The following is a 13,521-nucleotide window of genomic DNA, read 5'->3' as shown; positions in this document are numbered from 1 at the left end:
TGACATTAGTAATTAGTTTTTGATCACAGTTTTCTGTAAATTTTGTTTCATTTGGAACTGCTACGTCAGCGTTGGCGTGAACGTAATGGCGTAAATGTTTCGCGTTAACGCAAAAACGTACTAATCGGTATCTTAAATTGAAATTTCAGGTAAAAATCTTACCGTTTGCCGATTCTTTTTGGGCACTTGCATCTTTAATTGCTTTGAGAGTTATTGAAGCTGACTAAAGAAAATGCACAGTACTATCTAAACGAAAAACTCACTATATTAACAAAATATTTGCAACTTAGAATAAAAAATTTACAAATCGGACTCCATAAAAGATCATTCTTCCGTGTTCCATCAATTCTATTTATTTTATTTCTCGCTGGCGTTGATCGTCTGCTACGATCAACGCCCACAGTTGCTAGGATATCCACCAGTCACATGGTTTGGTTTATGAGCAGCAAAAGGGTTGCCATAGTTCGGTCTATTCTTATTATTAGTCTATGGGTCATCCGAAACGGCCGCGCCAAAACGGCGGAGACGAATATCCCCGTTCCGTCATTGTTGACCATTCTTTCGTTTCTTCATTCCCCTGACATCACCAGTAAAGCAGATAAGTGACCGGATACAGATCAGCCTTGTCACAATAACGTCTTTCCCTGCATGTTAAACATTACCAAAACAGATTATCAAATTATCAAGCCGTGGCGCAAATTTCATTGTTGATGTCGTCAGGACCTTTACTCGATCATTCGCTATTAGGATTAATTATTGTTGAGCAATCACGATTGCTTATTGTTCTCATTTGACTGTTTTGAATTCCTATCATCTTATTTTCCCACCAGCACCCTCTGCCAGCTCCACCGTCGTGTTGACCGGCCTCACGATGCTGCTCCTCTTGCGAAAACCGTCTCCAGGTTGCGTCCATATCCTACACACACGTGCATACACGCACAAACACTCATGCCTACGCACAGACACAAACACACACTCCTCGTCACACACGCAAACACATACACACACTTATGCCTGCACACAGACACAAACACATATGCCTACATACATACACACACGGACGCCTACGTACACACGCGCGCGTACACACACAGCACTGCATACACAACACGCACACACATGCATACATACACACACACGCTTACCACATACATGCACCTGCACAAACACACACACTCATGCCTACGCACAGACACAAACACACACTCGTACACACACACACACATACACACACTTATGCCTGCACACAGACACAAACACATATGCCTACATACACACACGCACACGAACGCCTACATACACAAGCGCGCGTACACACACAGCACTGCATACACAACACGCACACACATGCATACATACACACACGCGCACCCATATACATGCACCTACACAAACACACACACGCATTCATACACCCACACGCTCGTGATTGCGAAAAACATAATTTGAATTCAAGATGCCAAAAATTCAAATTAATTTATATATTTTTTCTTTACTTCAAGCTTCGGAAGTCTGATAATGTCTCCACAAACGGGCATCATACTGAACGACGAGATGGACGACTTCAGTTCGAGGAACATCACCAACTACTTCGGCCTTCCTCCGAGTCAGAAGAACCTGATCCACCCGGGAAAGCGCCCCATGAGCTCCATGTGCCCCACCGTAGTCGTCGACAGCAACGGAGACGTCCGATTGGCCGTGGGAGCGAATGGAGGGACGCAAATCACCACCAGCGTCGCTCAGGTGGGCGTTCATCGATTTCGATTCCGAGTCACAACTGATTACAACTGTATTTATGTCGAGGACTGCATACTAAGTGCCTTGCCTCCATTATTTTTTTATACCGATAGATGGCAGCACCATCACCGGATCGAACAGTTGATGAGAATTTAGAACTAGATCAGGGCCGTGGTAGCCCGATCGGTAGAGTGTCGGATTCGGGGCCGGAGGGTCCTGAGTTCGAACCTCGATGGTCGAAGACCCACCGTCGTCATGAAAGGGGACTGGGCGACGTTAAATATGCTCGTGGTCTCAATGTCCTCCAAGTGAAACGATACCTCTGGGGGTGCTAGCACCAGGTAGCTATCAGCTCCTGGACTAGTTCTAAATTCTCATTAACTGTTCGATCCGGTGATGGTGCTGCCATCTATCGGTATATAAAATAATGGAGGCGAGACACTTAGTATGCAGTTCTCGACATAAATACAGTTGTTGTCAGTTGTGACTCTGAATAGGAATAGGAACTAGACCAGGAGCTAATAGCTGCCTGGTGCTAGCACCCCCAGAGGGATCGTTTCACTTGGAGGACATTGAGACCACGAGCATATTTAACGTCGCCCAGTCTCCTTTAATGACGACGGCGGGTCTTCGACCATCGAGGTTCGAACTCAGGACCCTCCGGCCCCGAATCCGACACTCTACCGATCGGGCTACCACGGCCCGGCATTCATCTTTTAGCGAATATTTCTGCTACTACAGTGCTGGTTAAAATAAAAAAAAAACTGCATCGCCCTCGCATTTTTCACAACAATGGGATTGTGTGATACGTTTTGGTCGACCAATTAACGGTGAATGTCTGTGAAATTCTGCAAAACTTATGAAATAAACAGCAGGAATCCGATAATTGTTTACGCAGATAGGGGCTGTTTCCGAACCTGCGTGTGAGTTTAGAGAAAAAAAACTACTTAACCCCATGCCAATTTAAGTCTAATGGCAGGATAAAGGTTTTTAAATTGTTACTTACCAGTTTTGCCCTATGGTACGGAGCAGAATCATCCTGGAAAATGACGTTTGGAACTGAAGTAAAGTGATCCCGGATAGTAGGAAACAATTTCTCCTCCAAAATGCCGATGCACACCTGAGCGTTTACTGTTCCTTGCATAAAGTGAAGCCCACCAACTCCTTGATCAGAAATACATTTCCAAATCATCTGGGATACGGGATGCTTGACTGTGTGTTGAATGCAGTCGGGATGATATTCCTCTCTTTTGCGGCGCGGGTGATACAATTTTTTTTTTTTACCACCACTGTAGCTCCCAGTTAACATGCATATGCAGAGGGATCCAAAAAGAAGGGGGGGGGGGGGTATATAGCTACCTATTTGGGAATATTGGACTTACAGCTCTCTGGGGGGGGGGGGTTCGATCCTAGCCGATCGAAGATCCACCGTCTTAATTAATGGTGACTGGTGACGTTAAATACGCTCGTGGTCAAAATCTTCCAAGTAAAACGATGCCTCTGGGGGTGCTGGATCAGAGATTTCTCGGTTACTGGTCTGGATCAAAATATCAGAGCTGTCTTCAGGGTCCCATCCAGCTGGTTAAACCACAAATAGTGGTAGGTACGGGGGACATTGGAGTGAAAAGTGAAAAAGATCTCTGGTGGAGCTCTAAGAAAGATCAAGTAGTAAAGTTTTAATTGCTTACCACTAGATGTCTCTGCGTCATTTTGTATAATATGTCGCACTTGTTATTTATTTTTCAGTTAGTCAAAATGGCGATCAAAGAGAGAAGCGATTTCGCACTGTATGACTGTTCTCCCATCAGGCAGCCCCCCCCCCCCACTCCCGATCGCTCTGGAAAGAGAATGTATAAAACATTTTAGTATGTATTTTGTATTTTTTTTCTCATTACATAATGAGTGAATACAAAACCTTTGCCCCCCCCTCCCCCCAGAATTCTTTGAAATAAAGGGCTTGACAACAGAGACACCAGATCTAACACCGTGCGATTTTTTCTTGTGTAGATTGGTAAAGGATGCTATGTTTATACCCTCCTTACCTGCTAATCTTGACAAGCTGAAGAATTGAACTATTGCGGCAATTGCTTTTATGTAACTGCGTACATTCTACCACGTTTGCGACAGATTTTCTGTATTAGAGTGGTATCGTTCAGGCGTCAGAAGGGGGGCACATAAAACATCTTAAAAATGATTTAATTATGTAAACAAAAAAAAATAGTTTTTGAATAATTTTTACATGTACATATTTGAAACCCCTCCATTCTCTTTGAATTACTTTGTATTCGCTGTGTTTTACTGTAAAACAGTAGCTTCTCCAGTTATAAGTATCGTAAAAGTTTTGTCAAAGAAGTTATGCCCATCTATGTGGGATGCCAAAGCGTAGCACCCAACAATCATGGCACTTGGTTTACAAAAATTACCTCGCACCATAGAGTTTTTGCACCTTAAAATGTTTTTTTTTTTAATTTCAAGTTGTTGTTTTTTCACTACATAATGAATGAATACAAAACCTTTCCCTCCCCCCCCCTACCTCACCCGGAACTTTTTGAAATGAAGGGCTTGACAGCAGGGTCACCAGAGCTAACACCATGTGATTTGTTCCTGTGTAGATATGTAAAGGATGCTGTGTTTATACTCTCCTTACCTGCTAATCTTGACGAGCTGAAGAATTGAACCACTGCAGCAATTGCTTATAAAACTGCATACATTCTACAACGTTTGCGACTGAGTTTCAGTATTGGAGAGATATCGTCAGAAGGAGGGTACATAGAACATCTGGAAAATAATTCAAGCATGTAAACAAAAAAAGTTCGCTTCTGAATTATTTGTTAATGCTGACCGGGGCACGTTAAATATGTCGTGGTCACATAGTCCTCCAAGTGAATCAATACCTCTGGGAGTGCTGAAGCAGAGATTGTTTGGCTTCTGGTCTTGATCAAAAAATCAAAGCTGTCTTCATGGCCCCAACCAACTGGTTAAACCACAAATTGTGGTGGGTCTGGGAGGTTCCCTGAAGTGTGATATGATATGTAATATATCACATAGACTAATAATAAGAGTAGACCGAGCTTTCCCAGACTTGCTGATGAAAAAATTGGTTCATGGATACATCATGAGACTGGTGGGAGGCTTGGCGAAAACTTTGGCAGCATGAGAGGCAACATTATCTATAGTTTGGCACTCGACATGTATTTCAAGACGTAATGTGTTTTCATTATAATTTTTTTCCAGGTGCAGAGATTGAACTGTTTTTCTTTTAGTTATGCATTATTTTGACATTAGTAATTAGTTTTTTGATCACAATTTTCAGTAACTTTTATTTCATTTGGATCTGCTACGTCAGCGTTGACGTGAACGTAATGTCGTAAATGTTTTGCATTAACGCAAAAATGTACTAATCGGTATCTTAAATTGAAATTTTAGGTAAGAATCCTGCCGTTTGCCGATTCTTTTTGTGCACTTGAATCTTTAATTGCTTAGAGAGTTATTGAAATCGACTAAAGAAAATGCACAATACTATCTAAACGAAAAACCTCACTACATGAACAAATTATTTACAGCTTAGAATAATAAATTTACAAATCGGACTCCATAAAAGATCATTCTTCCGTGTTCCATCAATTCTATTTATCTTATTTCTCGCGGGTGTTGATCGTCTGCTACGATCAACGCCCGCTATTGCTAGGATATCCAAATCACCAGTCACATGGTTTGGTTTATGAGCAGCGAAAGGGGTGCCATAGCTCGGTCTATTCTTATTATTAGTCTATGAGAGATCATAATAACTGAGGAGTATTTTGCTAAGACAGAAGGTGCTAAAACCGTTTCCTTATCTTGAATTCATTTCGATTTACAGGCTATTGTACGGAATTTGTTCCTCAAAGAAGATATCAAGAAGACAATAGATTGCTCCGCGATTCCATCACCAAGCTGTTGCCAAACTACATAGAATATGAGACTCTATTTCCTCAGGTAAAACTGCTTTTATGTAACTCTAATTTACAATAATCCTTAAATATCTTGTGCTTTTGAAAAGCTTTTAGAAGTTCAATGTACAGTGGACTTACACTGTAAAAGCGATTCAGAAACGTTGCTGGAAAATATTGGGCAGCTGATGTGGCCCAATTTCTTCTAGTACCATATCTTACAAAAACCAGGAACGTTTTCCGCTAAAATTCAGTAACCTTACTGAAAATATTCAGAACTCTTCCCGTTTAAAGTCAGTCGTATCTCTAGAATCTTAGAATAAATTTACGTAGGTATACTATAACAGTTTGGCACCTTACCGAGTTTCAAGGAAAATTCCAAAGCAGTATTGCAAATATGGCCAAAGCTAACACAGAATTTTACTCGCCTGCAATTCTTGCTAAGCTACGTAGTCCATAGACTGATTTGCGCCCTTTGGACGCCTTATCAGTCTGGACGGGGCCACAATCGATCTCAAGCCGATACACTTTATAAATACGCTGAGTTAATCTTTAAACTAGGAGCTAAACATATTTTTTACAACAGTGAGAAGTGTGCATTCGTGCGACTAGTAGCAATTCAGGAAACTTTTTGACAAGGATACTTGATTTTTCCAAGAAGTGTATAAAAACCATAAAAATCCCGAAACGTTGCACGGAGATACTCAGTAACGTTTTGGAATTTTTTTACAGTGTAGGAAAATCGCAGCCAGGAAAACTTCAATATGTCCGCATAGAGGCTGCGAAAGTATAGCTGTTTGACCACGTATTAAAGTTAACTACACTGCAAAAACGATTCAGTAAAAATGTTCCTGGAAAATAATGGGCAGTTAATGTGCCCAATTTCCGGGAGTAACATATCTTGCAAAACAACGAGGATGTTTTTTGCTAAATGTCAGTAACCTTTCTGAAATCATTCTTAAATCTTTCTAAATAGAAATATATATATCCGGTTAAAGACATTTATGTTTCTGGAATCTTCAGAGCAAACTTAGGTAGATTTTAAATAGTAAATTGACGCCTTCCTGATACGCCAAGAAAGCTCAAAAAGCATTATTGCAACAAGAGCCAACCTTAAGACAGAATTTCAAGTACCAAGCTTGCTTGCAGTTCTTGAAAAGATGCTGAATCCAAAGACATATTCGCTCTTTTTGTGAGCTTAGTTAATCTGAATAAGCCGTGATCTCTCAACAGCCAATACACTTAATAAATACATTTTAATTGGCTTTTAAACTGGTAGGTAAAAATATGTTTCTCAACAGTGAGAAGTCTGCATTCGTGAAACTTGGAGTCATTCATGAACCTTTTTGACTGTACTTAATTTTTACAGGTAATTAGTGAAAATCAGTGAAATTCCGAAATGTTCCATGGAAATTACTAATAAGGTTTCGGAATTTTTTTGCAATGTATGTGTGACGTCATTAATCATTGCAATAAACAACCAAATAGCGGAAATTGCGCTTTTTTTCCCTATATTTTGCATTTTTTTGGAGAGTATTATTCAGGTTTAAACTAAGCCAGTGATCCCCAACCTTTTTTACTCGCAGGACCGCATCTCAAATTGAGATGAATATCGCGATTCAGAGCAGAATTATTAAATACTAGAAAGCCGCCCGTCAAAGTGTGACGGGTGAAAATTGCTTCTACATTTCAACGAAGCCATTGCCCGTTTGGTGATATTTTGATAGTTGAAATTGTAACCCTAAGTCCAGTGGATTAACCCTGAACTCCAGTGGATAGCGTTCATAGTTGATCGCTTTTTCGTTTCTTTCATTCCCCTGAAATGAAACAGCCTTACCAGAAAAAGAGTGAGGTTACCGGATCGAGTTCAGCCTTATCACAATAAAGCCTATCCCTGCATGTTAAATATTACCAAAACATATTATCCATTTATCATGCCGTGGCGCGAGTTTCATTGTTGAAACACACGGGTTACTCGATCATCGGTTATTATTTATATGAGTATACTTTTTCCCCCTATAAATAGCATGGGAAAACGTAAAAAAGGAAAGAAAAAAGGAGTTGCAGTTAGCATTAGTGCCAATGCCTGACGATGTTGTCATGAGACAAATAAATTACATGACGGGTGACATTAAGAAAAAAAAAACAACAACATTGGTTGTTAAACTACAAATAGCTGGATAATTTCTATAGCTTTTGCACTGTTCTTACTAACGAGGACGGCATTCATGATCATTTTACTTTCTGCTACACTGTAAAAATGATTCAGAAACGTTCCTGGAAAATAATGGGCAGCTGATGTGCAATAATTTCTTCCAGTAACATATCTTACAAAAGCCAGGAACGGTTTCCGCTAAAATTCAGCGACATTTCTGAAATTATGCTAGAAACCTCCTGAAATATTCAGAAATCGTCCTGTTTAAAGCCGGGTCATGTCTCTGGAACTTTAGAGTATGATATAATAGCTCGGTACTTTCCTACATTTTACTACAGGAAAGCTCCAAAAAGCAGTAATTATTAGCATGGTCAAAGCTAGCCCAGATTTGCAACCAAGTATCAAGAATTATTTACTCGCCTGCAATTTTAGCAAAGTCACGTAGTTTCATTAACTGATCTTCTCCCTTTGGACGCCTTATCAGTCTAGACCAGCCACAGTCGAACTGAAGCCGATACAATTTATAAAGACGCTTAGTTAATCTTTCAACTGGGAGCTAAAAATATTTTTTACAGCAGTGAGAATTCTGAATTCGTGCCACTTGTAGCAATTCAGGAAACTTTTTGGCAAAGTTAACGATTTTTCCAGGAAGTGGATAAAAACCACTAAAATCCCAGAGCGTTACACGAAAATGCTCAGTAACGTTTCGGAATTTTTTTACAGAGTAAGAACTTTTTCTGCTTGCAACTAGTAACGCAAAACTGCATAAATAAAAAGCAGCGAGAGGCACAAGAGCTTGCAGTGATAGAGCAATTACAATGATGGGGAAATGTCTAATCAAATCACTTTCCTCCATCCTGAACCTCTCCTGAAAAACAATATGCCAGATGAGCTAAGTCAGCCATGGTTGAAGTCGTAAAAATCTTCAACATAATTCTCACGATTTCCTTTTGCTTTCTGATGACGTGGTGGCGGAGAGATTCCCTCTCCCTGTTTTTTCACACGGACGGTGGCTGGTTTTTGAAAAGTGAGGTTCAGCCAAAAAGTTTTGAATTAAGAGACGAGACGAGGTACATATTTCTGATGCTTCTGAATGAAATGAAACATACCAGCTTGATACAAGACAAATATTGTCTTGGAATACACGCGTACGGGGCTGATATTTTTGAGAATCTTCCGGAACTGAATCGAAGAAATCATGAACGCTGTTACATTGTGTTCTCATGTATGGACAAGCTACAGGGTTTCCAGCAAAGGACTCCCTGGTTTCAAAATTAAATATCTCGAAAACAAAGAACGATATTGGAATAAAATAAACGGTAGGTTTACTGTGAAACCCATAAAAATCATATACAGGAACTTGTAAATTAGTTTTAAAAAGTTCCAACAGGTGGCGCTGCACGCTGTAATTGCAATAACAGTCGCCATAAATAGTGCTGCGAAGAGGTTGGACAATAATTTCTAGCGTATATGTAAGCATATCTGAGAGACTAAACTACTGCTGAAGCAACTAACCTCTTCACAGCACTATTTATAGAGACTCCTATTGCAATTACATTGTGCAGCGCCACCTGTTGGCAGTTTTTAAAACTAATTTCCAAGTTCCTGTATATGATTTTTATGGGTTGCACAGTAAACATACTGTTTATTTTATTCGAATATCGTCCTTTGTTTCCGAGATATTTAATTTTGAAACCAGGGAGTCCTTTGCTGGACAACCTGTAAATAGGTCAAAATTTAAAACTCAGCTTTGGAGAGAGGAATTAGGCCACGGCTCACAGGAAGTGTTCGAACGAACCATAACACAGATTCTGAAGAAAAGCTATCAAGTGTAGTGGCAGAACATTTGGCTATGATTCCTCGTACTACCTATACTAGAAAATTTTCTAGTACAAATTTTTGTTACCTATTCTAGTACAAATTTCTTGGTCACCTCCATTCCTTTCTATTTGTAGAAACAAGGAACTTAACGAGTAGGGTCCTATCGCAATTTCGGACTGCGGAAAACATAATTTATATTCAAAACGTCAAAATTCAAATTATTATTTTTTTTTTGAGCAATCACGATTGCTTATTGTTCTCACTTGACAGTTTTGAATTCCTATGATTTTATTCCCCCCCCCCCCCGCCTCCCTCTGCAGCACCACCGTCGACCGGCCGCCTCACGATGCTGCTCCTCTAGCGAAAACAGTCTCCAGGTTACTTGCCTACACTTACACATACACTCGTACTACACACACAAACACATACACACACGTATACATACAGACACCTACACATACAAACACAAACACACAACTACCCACACATACACACACACCACTACCCACACACACACATGCCTACACACATACCCCCCCCCCCCCCCCTCCGCACACACAAACACACACGCATACATACACACTCGTAATTGCGAAAAATATAATTTGAATTCAAGATGTCAAAGTTCAAATTATTTTTTATTTATTTATTTATTATTTTGACTCGATGTAATTGTTCTTACTTTCCCTTGCAGAGTACCTTGGAAGATTTGAGAAAAATGGGCCACAAAACTCACGTCTTAGGAAGTAAAATGGTTGGTATTTTGATGGGGATCGCAAGAGGAGAAGACGGTTTGCTGTATGCCAATTCCGACTACAGAAAAGGAGGGAATGTCGACGGGTTCTGAGAACTCGTTCAAGCATTTTGATGTCTGAAATACCGTCCATTGTAAAATTTGTATATAGACTCTCAGCAGTATTTTTAAATGTCATGTTCATGTTTGAATTTACCAAGAGAATTCTTAATGCGTGACAAACTTTCAAAACTTGAAAACAGAAATACAGTTGAACTCCGATTTAACGAATTCACCGGGCCCGAAACTTTTATACGTTAAATCGGGGTTATTCGTAATATCGGGGTGTGAAAATCGTTTTTTTAAATGCACTCACATTACCTAATAAGCAACTGCGCAAAAAATATCCATAATTCGAGTGTTTACATTTTTTATTCAGCATCCCACGACTTATTACCACGCTGGTTAATTTGAAGTTCTTAACTACTGAGTAATAGATGTTTGACAATTCCTTGATACTTGACTCGAAATAGCTCTCCTTCGACTTTATGGGAAAAAGAAAATACTGTGTCGTTTACAGCGTGCTGCATGAAAGATGTTTTTACAGTTTCCAGGCTATGTAAAGCATTAAAAAATGTTAAGTTTCAATGGCAGTTTCACTATCGCTTCCTGCATCAGAATCACTATTTGTTGACTGTCCCCTCGCAAAAATGGCTGATTTCAAGAAAAGTATTTTTTCTGCTTCGGACAATATGGATGTAACATTTGGAAAACAATCTAATATTCCCTTGACCGAAAAAGAAAAAAAAAATCGGCTGTTAAAAAAATTCGCTTTTTCGGGGTACGTTAAATCGGGGTTATTCGTAATATCGGAGTGTGAAAATCATTTTTTTTTAAATGCACTTACCCTACAAAAGCCCTAATAAGCAACTGTGCAAAAATATCCGTAATTAGAAAGTGTACACTTTTTATTCAGCATTCCACGACTTATTACACGTTAGTTAATTTGAAGTTCTTAACTACTGAGTAATAGATGTTTGACAATTCCTTGATACTTGACTCGAAATAGCTCTCCTTCGACTTTATGGAAAAAAGAAAATACTGTGTCGTTTACAGCGTGCTGCATGAAAGATGTTTTTACAGTTTCCAGGCTATGTAAAGCATTAAAAAATGTTAAGTTTCAATGGCAGTTTCACTATCGCTTCCTGCATCAGAATCACTATTTGTTGACTGTCCCCTCGCAAAAATGGCTGATTTCAAGAAAAGTATTTTTTCTGCTTCGGACAATGTGGATGTAACATTTGGAAAACAATCTAATATTCCCTTGACCGAAAAAGAAAAAAAAAATCGGCTGTTAAAAAAATTCGCTATTTCGGGGTACGTTAAATCGGGGTTATTCGTAATATCGGAGTGTGAAAATCGTTTTTTTTAAATGCACTTACCCTATCTAAAAGCTCTAATAAGCAACTGTGCAAAAATATCCGTAATTAGAAAGTGTACACTTTTTATTCAGCATTCCACGACTTATTACACGTTAGTTAATTTGAAGTTCTTAACTACTGAATAATAGATGTTTGACAATTCCTTGATACGTGACTGGAAATAGCTCTCTTTCGACTTGATGGAAAAAAGAAAATTACTGTGTCTTTTACAGCGTGCTGCATGAAAGCTGTTTTTACGTTTCTAGGCCATGTAAAGCATTAAAAAATGTTAAGTTTTAATGGCCGTTTCACTATCGCTTCCTGCATCAGAATCACTATTTGTTGACTGTCCCCTCGCAAAAATGGCTTGATTTCAAGAAAAGTATTTTTTTTGCTTCGGACAATATGGATGTAACATTTGGAAAACAATCTAATATTCCCTTGACCAAAAAGGAAAAAAAAATCGGCTGTTAAAAAAATTCGCTATTTCGGGGTACTTTAAATCGGGGTTATTCGTAATATCGGGTTGTGAAAATCGTGTTTTTAAATGCACTTACCCTACCTAAAAGCTCTAATAAGCAACTGTGCGAAAATATCCGTAATTCGAAAGTGTACACTTTTTATTCAGCATTCCACGACTTATTACACGCTAGTTAATTTGAAGTTCTTAACTACTGAATAATAAATGTTTGACAATTCCTTGATACTTGACTCGAAATAGTTCTCTTTCGACTTTATGGAAAAAAGAAAATACTGTGTCATTTACAGCGTGCTGCATGAAAGATGTTTTTACAGTTTCCAGGCCATGTAAAGCATTAAAAAATGTTAATTTTTATTGGAAGTTTAATTAGCACTTTCTGCATAAGAATCGTCATTCATTGGTTGCCCCTCGCTCATTAAAACTTGCTGATTTCAAGAAAAGTATTTTTTCTGCTTCGGACAATATCAGGGCCGGATTTAGCGGAGGGCAGGCGGAGCTACTGCCCCGGGGCCTCCACAACAAAGGGGCCCCCACAATAAAATTTTTACAAAACATCCTAACTTTCAACGGTCAGCAAATTTTACGTTTTTTCTCCTATACAAATTATAATAATAATAATGTAAAAAAATAAATAGCAGTAACTTTAGGATGTATTTACTATTAAAGTGCTGATCGAAAATATCGGATATATACATGTATATCAAAATATTCGGATATATATCAAAGTATCGGATATTTTCGAAAATATGATGATATTTTCGAACCTTGATTAGGGGCCTCCACTCCTTCGTTGCCCCGGGACCTCCACACTTTCAAATCCGGCCCTGGACAATATGGATGTAATATTTGGAAAACAATCTAATATTCCCTAGAAAAAAAAATCGTCTGTTAAAATAATTCGCTATTTCGGGGTTTACTATTCGGTAAATAGGGGGTTTTGTCTTCATTTTGGTCGGGGGAAAAAGAAAATTCCGCTAAATCCTGAAATTCGTTAAATACGTAGAGGTTCGTGTAGTACCTGTTGTTTCTTAATCCATGTACCTTTTCTTTCCGTGTTCCTTTTCGCATGCTTCGCTCATTCCTTGTTTTTTTTTTTCGAAGTCACTGGCAAAAGCTTTGAACCAGCAAAAGAAGGCTATAACTTTTGAGGGTGTTGCCAAGGCATGATGCTGAACATTTTAATTTAAAAAAAAAGGCCTGTCCAACCACGGATTGCATGGAATTTTCAAACGTCCAGATAAGAC

The 13,521-nt window shown here is 39.0% G+C and overlaps 1 protein-coding gene across 1 annotated transcript in view; it reads left to right on the top strand.

Moving 5' to 3' along the window:
* The window catches only part of LOC129227327 (scoloptoxin SSD20-like), an 87,838-nt gene extending 74,791 nt beyond the window's left edge, over positions 1–13,047 (top strand). The window contains 5 exon segments of the mRNA XM_054861871.1: positions 1,503–1,743; positions 5,597–5,647; positions 5,649–5,669; positions 5,671–5,712; positions 10,337–13,047. Coding sequence (XP_054717846.1) covers positions 1,503–1,743; positions 5,597–5,647; positions 5,649–5,669; positions 5,671–5,712; positions 10,337–10,489 — 508 coding nt within the window. The 3' untranslated portion in view covers positions 10,490–13,047.
* Positions 13,048–13,521: the final 474 nt, after the last annotated feature.

The sequence above is a fragment of the Uloborus diversus genome, chromosome 8 (assembly GCF_026930045.1).
Source record: "Uloborus diversus isolate 005 chromosome 8, Udiv.v.3.1, whole genome shotgun sequence".
Lineage (NCBI taxonomy): Eukaryota > Metazoa > Arthropoda > Arachnida > Araneae > Uloboridae > Uloborus > Uloborus diversus.
This window is presented reverse-complemented; position numbering and strand designations above follow the sequence as displayed.